General features: G+C 39.9%; 2 protein-coding genes and 1 long non-coding RNA gene across 4 annotated transcripts; all 3 read left to right on the top strand.

The window, feature by feature from the left end:
- The first annotated feature begins 759 nt into the window (after positions 1-759).
- On the top strand, positions 760-4,467 carry ccndx (cyclin Dx). The gene is made up of 4 exons (XM_084744378.1): positions 760-1,184; positions 1,270-1,485; positions 2,730-3,044; positions 3,755-4,467. Exons 1-4 carry the CDS (start codon positions 936-938, stop codon positions 3,902-3,904), a joined length of 930 nt encoding a protein of 309 aa, XP_084600504.1. The 5' UTR covers positions 760-935; the 3' UTR covers positions 3,905-4,467.
- A 605-nt stretch (positions 4,468-5,072) lies between these two features.
- nucb1 (nucleobindin 1) lies at positions 5,073-11,619 on the top strand. Of its 2 annotated transcripts, none has more exons than XM_084744253.1 (13): positions 5,073-5,192; positions 6,414-6,543; positions 6,636-6,743; positions 6,838-6,970; positions 8,123-8,226; positions 8,451-8,636; positions 8,743-8,833; positions 9,094-9,152; positions 9,459-9,551; positions 9,673-9,762; positions 10,594-10,764; positions 10,959-11,076; positions 11,176-11,619. In XM_084744253.1, exons 2-13 carry the CDS (start codon positions 6,418-6,420, stop codon positions 11,259-11,261), a joined length of 1,365 nt encoding a protein of 454 aa, XP_084600379.1. In that variant the 5' UTR covers positions 5,073-5,192; positions 6,414-6,417; the 3' UTR covers positions 11,262-11,619. The 2 variants fall into 2 exon arrangements, with proteins under 2 accessions (XP_084600379.1, XP_084600380.1); XM_084744254.1 differs by having other exon boundaries at positions 5,107-5,192; positions 6,399-6,543.
- A 583-nt stretch (positions 11,620-12,202) lies between these two features.
- On the top strand, positions 12,203-14,966 carry LOC146309001 (uncharacterized). The gene is made up of 3 exons (XR_014772436.1): positions 12,203-12,600; positions 13,888-14,049; positions 14,605-14,966. It is a non-coding gene; the product is annotated as an uncharacterized LOC146309001 (long non-coding RNA).
- The last annotated feature ends 461 nt before the right edge of the window (positions 14,967-15,427 follow it).

Below are 15,427 nucleotides of genomic sequence, written 5' to 3'. Positions count from 1 at the left end.
AGAACCCACAGGGTCGGAAAGAAAGAAGTTGAGACAAAATTTCAAGGAAACTTACTGCAATAGATTTTTGAGTTTTGAGTCCAACTCAAACTCTTAAGTAAAATATGAAATTACTAACCATCATTTGTGCTCACTGTGTCATGTGCTTATTCAATAATTTATGAAATACGATTTTTGGAGTTTCTGAAAGAAGAAAATTAAATTTTCTCAACAAAAGATCAGTTGTTCATAAAACTTTTTCAGAACTTAAAAGTTTGAGTCGGGCTCAGAACTGAAAAATCTATTGCAGTCTCTGTTTTTTTTTTGCAATCTGATGTAAACTTGTTTAATTTTTCAGAGTTTACAGGACTGAACGTCCACCCAGCCTCTGACAGGACTCCTCTCCTGCTCACGGTGTAAACAAACACCATCATCCTTTTGTCATCCATTCCCATTGTCAGAGTCTGGATGTGACCTTTTCTCTCCTCTCACCCCTCGCAGCCTTTTCTTTTTTTCCTCCCTTCTCTCTTTCACTGCCGAAGACAAGCTGTTGCTCTGTCCCTGCGGGCCACTCCCTCACTTGTCTGCTCCTCTTTTCTCCTCCCCTGCCTCCCTCTCTCCCCTACAGCTCTCCTTCTCTCTCCCTCTCCCCACCTGTTGAAGCAATTGTTGCACAGGCCGTATTGTCTCCTTATTATTTTATGTCAGTCATGAGGGTCCACGCCCCTTTTCTACACGCCCCCCCCCCCCCCCCCTCCATGCCACTCCCTCTTTCTCTCCCCCCCTGCTGGGTATAAAACTCACAGACAGGAGTTGAGCAGTGATTCTCAGCAGAGCATTGCAGGAAGTCCAAACTATTCCAGCAAGGACAAGAGGAGGATCTGCAGGGATTTCACACCAGTTTCCTTCCCATTTGGACCGTAACAAGTTAACATTTTACCCAGCAGGCTTTGCAGATGGACAAAGGCATGTCTGTGTCTCTGTGGTGTGAGGAGGTGGAGGACGAGCAGAGTCAGCCCGAGGTGCCGGGCCTCATCGCGGCCTCGTCTCAGCTGCGAGCCGCCTGGGACCCCACCGTGTCCGGGCACCGTGTGATCCAGAGGCTGCTCCACGTGGAGGAGAGGTACATGCCCTCCATGCTCTACATCACCCTCATCCAGCGGGAGCCGGAGCGCAGGGAGGAGCTCGCCAAGTGGGCCCTGGAGGTATGCAGCTCCCTCATGCTCCAGTTTTTTCCTCATTATGTCATCATGCCAGCTGTGATCCTGATGTTTGCTCTTCTGTCTCCAGGTGTGCTGTGACTGCGGCTGTGATGAGGCAGTGTTCCCCCTGTCTGTCTCTCTGATGGACAGGTTCCTGTCCGCCTCGCTGTCTCTACCTGTCGCACCGTACTGCCTGGCCGCCGGCTGCATCCTCATCGCCTCCAAACTCACAGAGTGCGACAACGTCACCGCAGATACTCTGTGTGCTGCAGCTGAATACAGCTTCCAGCCCTCCAACCTGCGGGTGAGTCACTCACACAGCAGCTAAAGAGATAATGTACAGTGAGCAGGTCATTACTGCAAAATAAACCACAACATGCAGGTCGTGAATCATCCTGAAGGGGTTTATTTCACAATAATGACCTGCTCTCAATTATTACACAGTTACTTAACAAAAATGAGACAAAATAATTATTTTAAAATGATTTTTTTATTCATTTACAAATTATTTTATTGCTCCTTCAGAGTCTATAATCAAAACTGCATCCATAGTAACGGCCTGTTCTTCATAGCAACAGTCTGCTATACAGAAATAACAGACCTTCTTTCTTCTGTGTGGAATCTCAGCTTTTTAGGAGGAACCCTTTTGGAACTCATATTTCTAAGAATGTACTGAAGTGTTTGAACCAGGATTAAAACATGTCAGAACTTATGAAGCTTTAGTCCATCCATCAACTACATCCCAGTCCTCTTAATTAAATTTAAATGTAATTTAATTTATGATCCAATCAGGCTACAACTAAAATGTATTTATCACTGATTTTGTATCACATACATTTGACAATCAATCAAGAGTTTATTCTGTAAATTCAGTTAAATAATCACAGATGCCTCACACGTTGCCAAAGCCTAAAATGATGCATAAGGATCACAACTTTTCATTAACCTGCCAATTACTTTTTCTGTTATTCGATTGATTATTTAATTGGTCTAAGAAATGCTGCAACCTCTCAGAGCCTGAGACGACGCCTTCAACACAAAGGATTTCAGTTTTACAAATTTGAGAAATTGTTGCTTTTTTTCACTAATTTTGCCTGATGAATGACTTCAATGATTTATTAAATATCAAAATCAATTAACCAACTCAATCATTTCAGTTCGTAAATGAATATCACAATGTTTTGACATAGTATTTCCCTTCAATATAGGTGCTTCCATCCAATTTCTTATTTAATAACAGGGTAAATTAGTAGTAACTTTACATTAAAAGTAATCTAATCAAAATACTTAACATTAACTCAACATTTTTCAATTGTAATCTGGTCTGATTATAGTTACCTATTTTATGTAATCTGATTATGTAATCCCATTTACATGTAATCTATTACAACCCAACACTGGTATTAACAGTCGAGACTAGACCTTATTTAAGATCCGTCACAACATAACATGAAATAAATACCTTGTTACATCACACTCGGTTGTTATAACAGTGTTATTCATTTACACAATCATTTATGACTGAATGCACCATCTTCCCTCCATCAGGAAATGGAGCGTGTCATCCTCGCCACCCTCCGGTGGGACACAGCGGCGGTGACTCCACAGGACTTCCTCCCACATTTCCTGGCCTGCGTGGAGGAGAGAGGAGGAGACTCTGAGGGGGAGCTGCTCTCCACCCTGCGGCGGCACAGCGACACGCTGGCCGCCATGTGTGCCTGTGACTCCCGCTTTCTAGGAGCGCCGCCATCACTTGTTGCTGCGGCGTCACTGAACTGTGCTCTGCGGGGTCTGGGCAGCAGGGGCCCCGCTCAGCTGGCTGTGATGGGCGAAGCGCTGGCCGAGCTCTGCCAGACAGACCTGGTGAGTACACCTGAACACGGACCTGACTGCTCGATTTGATCAGGTTCAGGGTTTTAGGTTTTTGCAGGGGATGAGAGTTGCAAGCATGGGTGGATTACCTGGGGCCCAAAATGTGATGGGGCCCCTGAGTCAAAGCATCTGTTTAACTGCTGGCATTTCTTAATGAATATGACTCAAACATAACAACATAAAAGTACCACAAAGAGACACCAAACAACTACAAAGGGACACACAACTACCTCAAAAAGTACCACACTGAGACAGAAAAGTATTACAAAGCAGTTCAAAAAGACAACAGAGACAAACAGTTACCACGAAGAGACACAAAACTACCAGATAGAACTACAAAGTACCACAAAGAGACACAAAACAACTACAAAGAAATACAAAACAACCACAGAGACATAAAACAACTATAAAAACTATAATAAAAATTACACAAAAAGACAACAGAAACAGAAAGTGCCATGAATACACAAAAAATGACTACAAAGAAACACAAAACAAACAAGTAGAGACACTGTCTCTTTGAATTTTGTGTTCCTGTAAAGGAGGAGGTTGGGGGCCCCTTGTCTCATAATCCATCCATGTTTGCAAGAAAACTGATACAAATACTTGTGTTTTGAGGGACCTGCTTGTTTTACAGTCAGGGCCTTGAGCAGGAAGAGACCTGGATCTATTAAGAAACTGATTGATCTCCTGTTTTTCAGGCGGTGCTGCAGTGCTACAGCGACATGATCGAATACGCCCTCCGACAGCGGCTGAGGAGCGGGCTGCAGCAGGGGCCCTCAGAGAAGGACGAGGAGGTGGAGAACGAGAGGCCCGGGACGCCCACCGACATGAGAGAGATTGATTTCTAAACACAGAATCAACTGGAGCACCGGACATGTGAATCAATCAATCAATAACCTCTCAATTCATCAGTCAAACTGATATAAATTGATTATGACCTCAAAATGCTCTGACATGTTTTTATATTTTGAAATAATTCTATTGAGTGACTGTTAATTTATTTTTCACTTTATTTATTTCTGAACAATTTTGATATGTGTGCCATATTTTATTATCTATTTCTATTAATTTTATTGTAGGTTTAGATGTTACTTTGATGCATAATATTTATACCTTTTTATTTATTATTATAATGTGCAATTGTTGGCTCTTTTCATGTTAATTTATTTCAATTTGTTAAGACTTTGTGTTTGTGTACCGAATTAAATATACAACAAATCTATTTTTCAAAGCAATTAAACGTTTTAAACGTTTGTACATAATTTGCATCTGTGTATTATTAATCAATGGGATCATGCTGCCTTCACTTACCATTCATAGGCCAGTATTACTGAGGTATGACTTTAACATACAGTTCATCTACTTTGGTGGGACTAAGAATGCTATAAAAAATAAAACTGAATAAGAAAATAAATGTAAACAATATAAAGAAAAATAAACTGTGAAGAAATAATTATTATAATTTTAATTTATCTCACGATTATTCGTTCATTTATTTCTGTATATATTGTATATTGTTGCATATAGATTACTCCTGTATGTGCATTTTTTTTTAAATTTATTACACTTAAAAAAAATGTAATTTATTTATTTTCATCCCTTTGTTTTTCCTTATTCTTTCCCCCTTTTGTTTTGCTTTATTAATTACATAAATGTCATTATAATCTATAAAATAAAAAGCAAATATTGAAAATGTATAGAAAAAATTGAGCAATTCATATGGAATGAATATATAAATGCATATATACAGAATTCATGTGAAAATACATGAAAATGTTTAGAATTTTTTTTTTACATTTGGTTATTTGTAATCATATTTCCATATTTATTTCATTATTCCTTTACAGATGTATTCTTTTTATGAAATTCCTATGACTCCATATAACTACTAATAATTACTTGATAATGAGCCAAATTTATTATCATGAGCTGAGATAAGTTTCACCATCACTGCTCAACAATTCGATGATAACGCCACCACTAATTACTGATGACGAAACGATGATTGCATTAATTCCGACAGTCCCTGAAGGCATCGTGTTGGACCAATGCCGCATTTTCATGACGTCAATTTTATCCGACTCCAGTTTACAGACCGTTTTGAGCGTTGGATCAGGTATTAAAAACATACGAGAGGTAAGAGACGAGATGTTTTATAGTTTGTGCTATGACATGTGTTTTTTTACTTGTGGTTGTAATATCGGCTGAGTTTAAATAAAGAATTCATAGAAAATGGTGACATAAATGAGGGAAAACGCAGGAAGAATTAGAGCTAGATGCTTACGGCTGCCACGGTAAAGGATAAGGTTATCCATATCCTGTTCTCACCTGAACACTTAGGTTTAAAGAAAAACGAATAATGTTTAAAACGCTATAAGAAAAAACGAACATTAATTAATTTATGCCGTAGTGTGTTTCATGTCGCGGAGAGATCAGGGGCTTTTTTGTCATCCGTGTTGTCCATGTTTAAGCTAGTTAGCTACCTAGCTAGAGATACAAACCTTACAATACAATTATTATATCCAATTAAAAATGATGTTATATATTCCATTAAGTAACACTTCTTGCACCTTAAATTAAAATTGTCTTCTTAATTTAGCTCTTAAAATGAGTTTTCTTGCCCACACTAAACCCCACTTGTGAAACCTGATATTATTGATGCCTTTTCTTATAGAGGACACACACGTCTAAAAAATAAAAAACTTTAGACATTTTACAAATATGTAAAGCCTCCTGAAAAATTCGGCATTCAGTGAACACACCAGCCAGGAACCAATTCCACAAAAATCCGCATATGACAGGCTCATAGTTATCAGCAGACTTCGTGTTGTTAAAGGTTACTGTTTGCGGAGGTGTGACCTGGACTTGAGTCATGTTGGAGTTGGTGACGAATACAAACATAATAAAATAAACTCTGACTGCACCTTTAAATGAAAGTCTGACTCTGCTCGTGTGGAGGGTAAGTTGAGTGTCCCTTGTTGCCCCTGGTCCTCTAAACATTGAAAAGAGTGCAAATATAGCAGAGCTCAGACAGCTATAAATTAAACCTGATATATTATGGGAGTGTAAGAAAACATTGGGATATTATGTTTTATGATACTGAATCGATCCTTGAAACACTGTATTGTGATATTTTGATACACAGCAGTGATTCATTTTGTGTTATGTTTAAATCCACAACAACTAAATAGCAGTGTTATCATCCGTCTTCTAAATAAATATTCAACTGACTTTCAGTGAGCAACATAAATCAACATTTAATGTCCAAAATGAAGTAGGAAGAAGCAACATACTTGTCTCGTCCTACCACTGTTCTGTACTAATCCATCAATAATCAATCAGTTGTTTGTTTTGAAGGAGGATGAGCTTGAAACCCAGCTGGCTGCTGCTGCTGCTTCTGTCCATCTCTGCTGGGGTCTGGTCAGTGCCGATTGATCGCAATGTAGGCAACCAGGAAGCTAAAGAGGAAGTGCAGGAGGAGAACGGGGTAATAAACTCATCCAGATTTTGGTGTGTTTTCATAATGTTAGAGGTTCAGTTTGCTGGGAATAACCTGTCATCTCCAACACTGTCCTGCAGGACACTGGCCTGTACTACGACAGGTACCTCAGAGAGGTGATCGAGGTTCTGGAGACAGACCCTCACTTCAGAGAGAAACTGCAAACAGCGAACACAGAGGACATCAAGGTCTGTGTCCACCTCTTACTGCCACTCTCAAGCAACAAGACGATCTGACATTTAATCTTTCTTTTCACCTGTGATGTCTTGTGTCGTCCCTCAGAATGGTCGTCTCAGTAAAGAGCTGGACCTGGTCAGTCACCATGTCAGGACTCGCCTGGATGAGCTGAAGCGTCAGGAGGTTTCTCGCCTCAGGATGCTGCTCAAGGCCAAACTGGACAGCACCAACATACAGAGTGAGTGGACGAGATTTTTGATGAAAGATCCTCAGTGTAGGATTGGACGGTTGCTGTAACAGAGAGAGACATGCAAATGAAAATACCAATATTTAAGGTAGTATTGTGTTTGTGGAATAATATGATACATTTTCCTTTCAATCATCATGTACAACCTACTAGAAGTGTGTGTTGGTGGCTGTATCTGCAGACATCCTGCACTTGTATTTCTGATTATTTTGCTGTGCTTTACCAAATCAATCCATCCTGGGGATGAGACACAACAATTAACTCTTTCTGTGTATTTACGAACAGCTCGGAGAAATCCTGCTGACTCTACCTTTAATTATGTACCGAATTATACAGTATTTTTCTACTATATAAGATGTCATTGGTTGCTAAATGATTAGGTATGTCCTGTCATGCTCATCAGATTTTACAGACTTGAGAAAAATCCTCATTTGCTACAGATTCCTACAAAAAAAAGAATCACATTGCTTTGTTTTTCAATCAAAATAACAATAACAATGTAAACATTATCTTTACCTCTAACATCACAAATCATATCGCAGTTGCACTATCAGTCAAAATAATTTGCAATTTGATATTTTTTCAAAATCATTCAGCCTGACTATTAAATAATAAATACTAAAATTGAACAAATTGTTTAGTTAAATTACACTATATAAAATAAAGCTGTATTTTTGTATTTGTGAAGCTGTAAGCAGCATTTTTTTTACCTTGAAAACAACTAAAGAGCAGATACAAGCAACAAAATGTGCAAATGTTGTTCTGTAAAATGTTAACTTGTAAAATATACACATGAATGTAGAGCTGCAACTAACGATTGTTTTCTCTATTAATTGATTAATCATTTGGTCCATAAAATGGTGAAAAATGCAGATTAGAGTTTCCACAACCAAAATATATTCAGTTTACTGTCATGGTGAAATTGAAAAACAGAAAATTTTCACATTTAAGAAGCTGAAATGAGAGAATTTTGACTTCTTTTTCTCTTGAAAAATTTACAGATCGCTTCATATTCAATTAATCGTTGCAGCTGTAATACAAATGAGTCTGATGCAGAGGTGTGTTCAGTGTGGTCAGGACATAATGCAAGTCGTGTGTCAGAGGTCCAGCATGTGTTTTATAATTCGTGTTTCTGCCGTGAAGCCCTGCAGATGGACCACGCCTCCCTGCTGAAGCAGTTTGAACATCTGGATCCCCACAATCAAAACACCTTTGAGGCCAAAGACCTCGAGCTGCTAATCTCCACGGTAAGATCCTCCAGGGTTTTTGTTGGCTCACAGAGTGAAACATGTTTCAGTCCAGCCGGTTAAAGGTTTATATGTTCTGACAGGGAGAGTGATGAGTTTCCCCCCACGTTCCAGAACAACCTGTCACTGAGTGCTCCACACACCTAGAATTTTCTGCTTTGTGTTGTATCTGACCCAACTTTTTGATTCAAATTGAATTCAAGAGGACTTTGTTCTCTGTCCAGGCCACTAAAGACCTGGAGAACTATGATGCTGAGAGACACGAGGAGTTCAAACGCTACGAGATGCTGAAGGAGCACGAGAGACGGGAGTACCTGAAGGGCCTGGACCAGGAGAAGAGGGAGCGGGAGGAGAAGAGGATGCAGGAGCTGAAGGAGAAACACCGCCAGCACCCAAAAGTCAACGCTCCGGTAGGCACAAATACACCCGTGTTGGTTTTCAGTGGAAACAGGTGGAACCAAATCAAGCTCTCTAACACGTTTATCCTCTGAATCGTTTTTTCCGTCACACTCTCAGGGTAGTGTTGCTCAGCTACGGGAAGTTTGGGAGGAGACAGACGGACTGGACCCTCAGGAGTTCAACCCCAAAACATTTTTTAAACTGCATGGTGAGTAGTTAAAGGGTTATTTCAGTATTTTTCACCCTTGACCCTATTTGTAAGTCATTAAGTCAGTCTGGAGTACTTTCCAGTAGTAGCTGCAGCTTTTAAGACGATCTGAAGACTCCAGTTACAAAAGTTGTTGTCCACATTTGTCACTTCGACACAAAAATGTAGGAAAATAGGTTGGGGGGAAAAATCCCTGTCCTTTATTCATGTAACACTGATAAGTTCAATATGAATAAAGTTGTCATATCTTCTCTGTTTAGATACAAATGAAGACGATGTTTTAGATGAGCAGGAGTTAGAGGCTCTCTTCACTAAAGAGGTAAGAAACCAATATTCAGAGCACAAGATTAGCACCAGACACCAGTTAGATGCTGTTAAAATATGCAGTCGGCTGGTAAATTTGCTTCAGTTTTACTGAAACTCTTTTGTTTTTTTTGGTTTTACCATGAAACCTCCTTAAAATGCTGCAACAGAATATCAGAAACGGATGCTCATCTGTTTGAAAACACAGCTGGTTTGTTTTAGTTGCCGCAAACTTTTCAAAAGTAAAAGTTTTTAACCTGACAGCAGTGATCTGCGCAGCATCCCTGTGGCAGCTCAACATCTGTTCGTTTTCCTCCTCCAGCTGGAGAAGGTCTACGACCCGAAGAATGAGGAGGATGACATGATGGAGATGGAGGAAGAAAGGCTGAGGATGAGGGAGCATGTCATGAAGAATGTGAGTCCTAATCCTTTACTTTAATCTCTCTGCTCTTGGTTTCGTTGTATTTCACGAGTCCGTCTCCACCTTTTTCTCTGCTTTGCTCCGACTGATCCAGCTCTTGTCTTTCTGTTGAAAGGTGGATACAAATAAAGATCGACTGGTCAGCCTGGAGGAGTTCCTCAAATCCACAGAGAAGAAGGAGTTCAATAACCCCAAAGAGTGGGAGGTAAAGAGCCTTGAAGGTGGCATGAAGGTTGGGGAAGTGGGCGGGACGGTCTGTGGGTCTGAAATTAAACGGATAACACTATCCCTCATAAGAACATTTATGGTCAGACATATTTTCATTTTTGGGGGAAAAAAACAGCTTTCAAAAAATTTCCAATAAATTTTTGGGCCCTCCACATTAATTCTGAGGACCCCCTAGGGGTCACGGACCCCCTGTTGAAGACCCATGCACTATACTTCTTCCTTTTACACTAAAATATGTATATTTAATAGCAAAAATCAATTCTTTTAAGTAAAGTGATTCTTTTTCAAATGTCTAGCGCTCAGTCCATTAGCTTGATGCTAACACACAATAAGGATTCCCATTATTGTGCTAACATAAATTAGCATTGGAATCACTGTTAAATCATAACATTCTGATTGATTTTTACTGACATTTTCACTGACATGCCTTTCAGGCATATTTTTCCTTTGCTTTTTGGAAACAATTTTTTAATTTACCACTTTTAAATGCAATATAGAAGTGATGCATCTGAAAGAAAACTCAGACTGACTGATATTCTGATATGCATCGTTTTCAGAAATATGACACATGATACAGTCTCTAGAAGTGTATGATTCAACTTTTTCACATGGTTTAGTGTTTAAAAAAAACAAACAAAATTCTCGATATCAGGAAATGAGTGTAACGTTCAAGTCCTGTTTAAAATGTACATTTTGCATGCTAAGTAATGACGCTCCAGCTGCAACATTAATCTTTGCAAACTCATAACATTTTAACTGTATAAATTCATTGTATTACATTCATTCGACCTGCTGTCTGTCTCTCCAGACTCTGGACACAAAGCCGGTGTACACGGAGGAGGAGCTCCAGCGATTCGAGGCTGAACTCCGAGACAAAGAGGAGGAGCTGAAGAGGAAGGCAGAGAACCTGCGCCAGGAGCAGGAGCTGCTGAAGGAGAGAGGCAAAGCCCTGGAGGCCCAGAGGAGAGAGTACCAGCAGGTGACTGTTTATATCTGCTGAAACTGGACTGAAACAGCAGACATGAGATGAATCATATCGTAGACGTCATTATCTGTATCTGTAGGAGCCATATACAGGGATCTAACTTTAATTATTTCAACTAAATGGCTAATTTATAACCTGTTATAAGCATGTACATGACAATAATTCAGTTGCATTTTTGTCTATTTCAGGCAGTATTAGAGATGTCCCAGAGACAGAAGGAACAGCAGGCGGCAGACGGACAACCTCCTGCAGGTCCTAACGGAGAACTACAGTTCCAACCAGAGACACAAAAAGCAGAGGAGAAAGGTAAACAGTCTGAGATGTGATGTACGTGTCGGTGCTGGTTGGATGGATCTCTGCTCTAATTTCTTTTTATTGAAGTGAATCTTTCCTTTTCTCCCGCAGACGCAAAAGCTCCGGCTGAACACGAAGCCGAAGCCCAGAATAATCTGCCTGCAGAGCCTCCACAGAATCTGCCTTTACACACTTAACGCAGCACACTCCGACAGCCTTAACACACACACACACACACACACACACACACACACACACACACACACACACACACACACACACTCACTCTGATTTGCACTGACATAGACATCCAGATGGGTTCTTCTCCTTCAACTGTGTGAGCTGTACGTATAAAGTGAGACAGACGTGGCTCGTGAATCATGACATATTGTACTGTGTGTTCATCTCTGTGGTCTACATTAGATTAAAGAGCTCGATATCACTGTATGTATTTTAAGAATTCTTCAGTTTCAGTGAAGTTTTTATTAATGCAGGGTTTTATTTCAGTGTCAAATCATAAACATCTTCAAATAAAGTATTAATTTAAAACCTAAACCAGACTTCATTACTCGGGGTGCGGCTCTGGCTGGGTTCTAGCAGAGATTATATTCCTGGTTATTCTACACTCAAACTGTGATGTTGTCTAAATATACACTCATTATTAATTTGATGCCTGCAACATGTTTCAAAAAGGTTGGGACAGGAGCAACAACAGACTGGGAAAGTTCTCTAAAACACCTGCCTGGATCGTTCCACAGGTAAACAGGTTAATTAGTAACAGGTGACAGGATCATGATTGGGTATTAAAGGGGCGACCTGGAAAGGTTCAGTCGTACACGAGCATGGATGAGGGCAGGTTCACCACAAACTGCAAATAGTCCAAGAGTTTAAGAAAATAAGAAATAAATCTGCACCCATCCCCGATTATTTCAGCGAGACGATGCAGAGACTTTGTGGACGTGTTCCAACAGTGTGTCTTCGTAGTAAGAGTCCAGGTACTAGACTGACCTGCCTGCAGTCCAGACCTGTCTCCCATTGAAAATGTGTGGTGCATTATGAAGCACAAAATACGACAACAGAGACTGTGGACTGTTGAGCAGCTGAAGTCGTATATCAAGAAAGAATGAGGAAGAATTTCACTTTAAAACTACATAACAGCATACAACATAACATAATGTAATATAAGTAATAATCTAGTATGTAGAGCAGTGGATGAGTGTATTTATCCTGTATTGATGTGTTTGTGTGAGCCTCTTCCTCCTCCTCCTCCTCCTCTGGGTCACTGTGTCTCTCTGTGGACACTGGGCCTGTTGTCCACTGTCATGGCTCCCCAGGGAACCCGCTGATCTTTGTTGTTGTCCTGCTGACGAGATGCTCCCCTGGCCGCCGCCCAGGACATTCCTATCAGCATTCCTCCAACCCGCTGACCTCTCGTGACCCCGCAGGGCCCCTCCTCTCCTGGTGTCCAGCTGCCTCCCGTCAGTCTCTGCTGTCACGTCGGCCAAATAGAGACGTCTTCGGGAAGCTGCCTGGATGGTGAAGTCACTGTTTATTATTATGCAATCTCTGGTGTTCAGAGCACTTTTATTCTGAAATATCCCCCCAGTAGAACTGAGCTGATTGAGTTTAACCAGACAGTTTATGGATACACAAACATGTTTTGATATTTTTCAGCCAACATCAGAAGCAAAATACAGTAGTTTTAAATGCAGGTAGAAAACAAGCAAAACAAAATATTTTTGTTCTCAAGTATTCTCAAAATACTCCAATCAGTCCAACATCAGCTGTAAAATGATACTAAATAATACCTAAATGCAAACTTTTTCTGGCTTTTGAAGGAAGAAAAAGTTTGGAACCACTGCCACTGCTGTACATTTATAACCTTTATTTCTACTACAGCTTTCAAACAAAGAAATGCAGCTTTGTGTGCTTTACAGGAGAACATTTAAAAAAAGAATACAAGTATTTAAAATAATAAAAACACGGCAAAAAGATATACAGTTAAGTTAAAAAGATAAAATTAACAAAAGCAGGATCATAAAACTAAGTCTTGAGCAGTTTCTTCAAACTATCAATAGAAGTTGTGCATCTAATGTGTGGTGGGGGTGTGTTCCAAACCGTAAGTCTACTATATTTAGTAAGTCTGCACTATAAGATCTAAGAGGGCGGTTTGGAACATGCACAGATATGCAGTCCTAAATATATGAAGGTGCTGAGCCACTAAAAGACTGAAAAAAGACGTAAAATAATTTTAAATCAGTCCTCAGTGACACAGACAGAGTAATGATGCTAAAACCGGTGTAATGTGGTTTCTTTTCCTGGTTCTCGTTAAAACGAGCCGCAGCCTGTCAGTGTTTTCTTGTTTTTCCTGGTAATCCTAAATAAAGTGCATTACAATGGTCCGTGAGAGAAAATACAAAAAAAAAAAAGCATGAGTCATGTCTTTGGCATCTCCCAGTGTAAGGTTCGCTCTAACTCCAGCAATATTTCTTAGGTGATAAGAAGCTATTTTTGCACCATTGTTTATGTGTGAATAAAAAATCTAACAGAATCAAGAATAACACCCAGGATTTTTACTTCCGACTTGTTCTGTTGTGCCAGACTCCACATTTAATTTAATATTTCATATCACATGTACATCTTTTACAGATTTATTCTTTTTTATGGCCTTCTTATGACTCCATAGCAACCAAGCTGAAGTATATATTTAAATCTGTTCATGAAAGAAAAAAGAAAATAAAGGGGTCTTATTCTCCATGTGGCAGGAGATTTGAGTTCTGCTCCCTGTGGGAACTTTAACAGGTCGTCTCTGTTGGTCTGCAGAGAGCATCATCCACACCAGCTCTGGTATTTCATCCAACTGTCGGTGACCGGAGGTGGCAGTGAAGCTGTCAGCACGCTGTCAGTGGGTCTGTGAAGACATCATGGCAGGAGGAGGACATGATGCACCGAGACACTGTGTCTAAACTCAGCCGAGTTCTGAAGGTATCTCTGCTCACATACTTTAGTTTTTCTCTTGTTGTATATTTTTATACACGTGGTAATATTGGTTATCAGGTACTAATAAGTGCAGGGATGTAAATGTGAGGTCGATCGATGGGGAGGAGGGTGGATTTATGTCACAGATTGATTATTGATTCATTAGTATAGCTTTGGTAAAGGTGTAGAGCTAGACAAGCATGTTGTATTTTTTCTACATATACTTCTATATATTTTAAATGTTCGAAATAATTAAATCAAATCAATCTTGTGACAAATCTTTCTCTTGTATTTCTGTATTCAGCTGTCTGCAAACTAATCAGTCACATTGTATATTCTGTGTTCTTATATAATCTTAAACATGAAAATAAAACATTTTAGGACGACCACGTGCAAAATCTAAAAGTCTTGCTCAGGATCTTTACTTGGTCTTGAAGTTAACTGTATTTTTTCCTCCATAAAACTACAACTATAATCTAACCAAGTGTTTTTTTTTTCTTTCTTCCATTCTGTCTTTTTCTCTTTCATTCCTCTTTCTCTCTCTCTCTCATTTTCTCCCAGATTTAATTCAGATACACTTTGAGTTTCTCAGGTGGCTCTTCTGTACATCATACCTCTCTGAAGAGGACATTACGTCACCTAAAACATACCTCCTCCTCCTCCACCCCTCCCTCCATCCCCTCTGACACTACCTTAGGCCTTAAGACCCGCCTCCTCTGAGATGTGATTGGCTGACAGACCGGCGCCCTTAATGACTGGTGATGGTGACTGGTACATTTCCTCTGATTTGAGTAGCGGGTCATTTAATAATGAGGAAGAAATTAATCATTTTTTTCTAAATTAAATTTGTATGACTGAAATAATCAAATCCCATAATAAACCTCATAAACATCCAAGATAACTCACTTCAGTAGAACTTTAAAAAAAAAAAAAAATAAATAAAGTTCTGACCATTTTAAAGTTGTTAATATTGATTTAAAAGTTCCTCACGGTCTTTAATTTCATATAAAAATGCGAATTCATAAAGGTTTGCCTCAAATCGAGACATTTGGCCTAAAACCTGATGGCAGCAGTGCATTGCATCCCCCTGATTGAGCCACCAGAGGGGGCAATTGTTTAATTATTTTGGCAAGTTTCATGTCCCACACAGTATGAATGAACCGAGAAAACACCTGCTCTGATGCTGCACACTGATTTTTGTGTTTAAAGGTGGAAAAGTGCGACAAAGTGAAGTCAGAGGAGAGTGTGAGGATGTGAGGAGGCCGTGTGCTGACAGCCGGTAAAATCTTGTTTCTTTAAGACCCAGCAGCATCTCACCGAGGAGGAGAGATGAGGGAAGATAAATGATGGGAGGCGGTCAAGTTACACGGAGACATCAGGGAGG

This window comes from Lutjanus erythropterus, chromosome 19 (genome assembly GCF_056507025.1).
Source record: "Lutjanus erythropterus isolate fLutEry1 chromosome 19, fLutEry1.hap2, whole genome shotgun sequence".
Lineage (NCBI taxonomy): Eukaryota > Metazoa > Chordata > Actinopteri > Lutjaniformes > Lutjanidae > Lutjanus > Lutjanus erythropterus.
This window is presented reverse-complemented; position numbering and strand designations above follow the sequence as displayed.

Bases quoted from the DNA above. Each gene is read 5' to 3' on its own strand.
- ccndx (XM_084744378.1), top strand. From the start codon at position 936: ATGGACAAAGGCATGTCTGTGTCTCTGTGGTGTGAGGAGGTGGAGGAC. The intron at 1,486-2,729 runs GTGAGTCACTCA...TCCCTCCATCAG, and splicing joins TCCAGCCCTCCAACCTGCGG to GAAATGGAGCGTGTCATCCT. The intron at 3,045-3,754 runs GTGAGTACACCT...CCTGTTTTTCAG, and splicing joins AGCTCTGCCAGACAGACCTG to GCGGTGCTGCAGTGCTACAG.
- nucb1 (XM_084744253.1), top strand. From the start codon at position 6,418: ATGAGCTTGAAACCCAGCTGGCTGCTGCTGCTGCTTCTGTCCATCTCT. The intron at 6,971-8,122 runs GTGAGTGGACGA...TCTGCCGTGAAG, and splicing joins GGACAGCACCAACATACAGA to CCCTGCAGATGGACCACGCC. The intron at 9,552-9,672 runs GTGAGTCCTAAT...TTCTGTTGAAAG, and splicing joins GGGAGCATGTCATGAAGAAT to GTGGATACAAATAAAGATCG.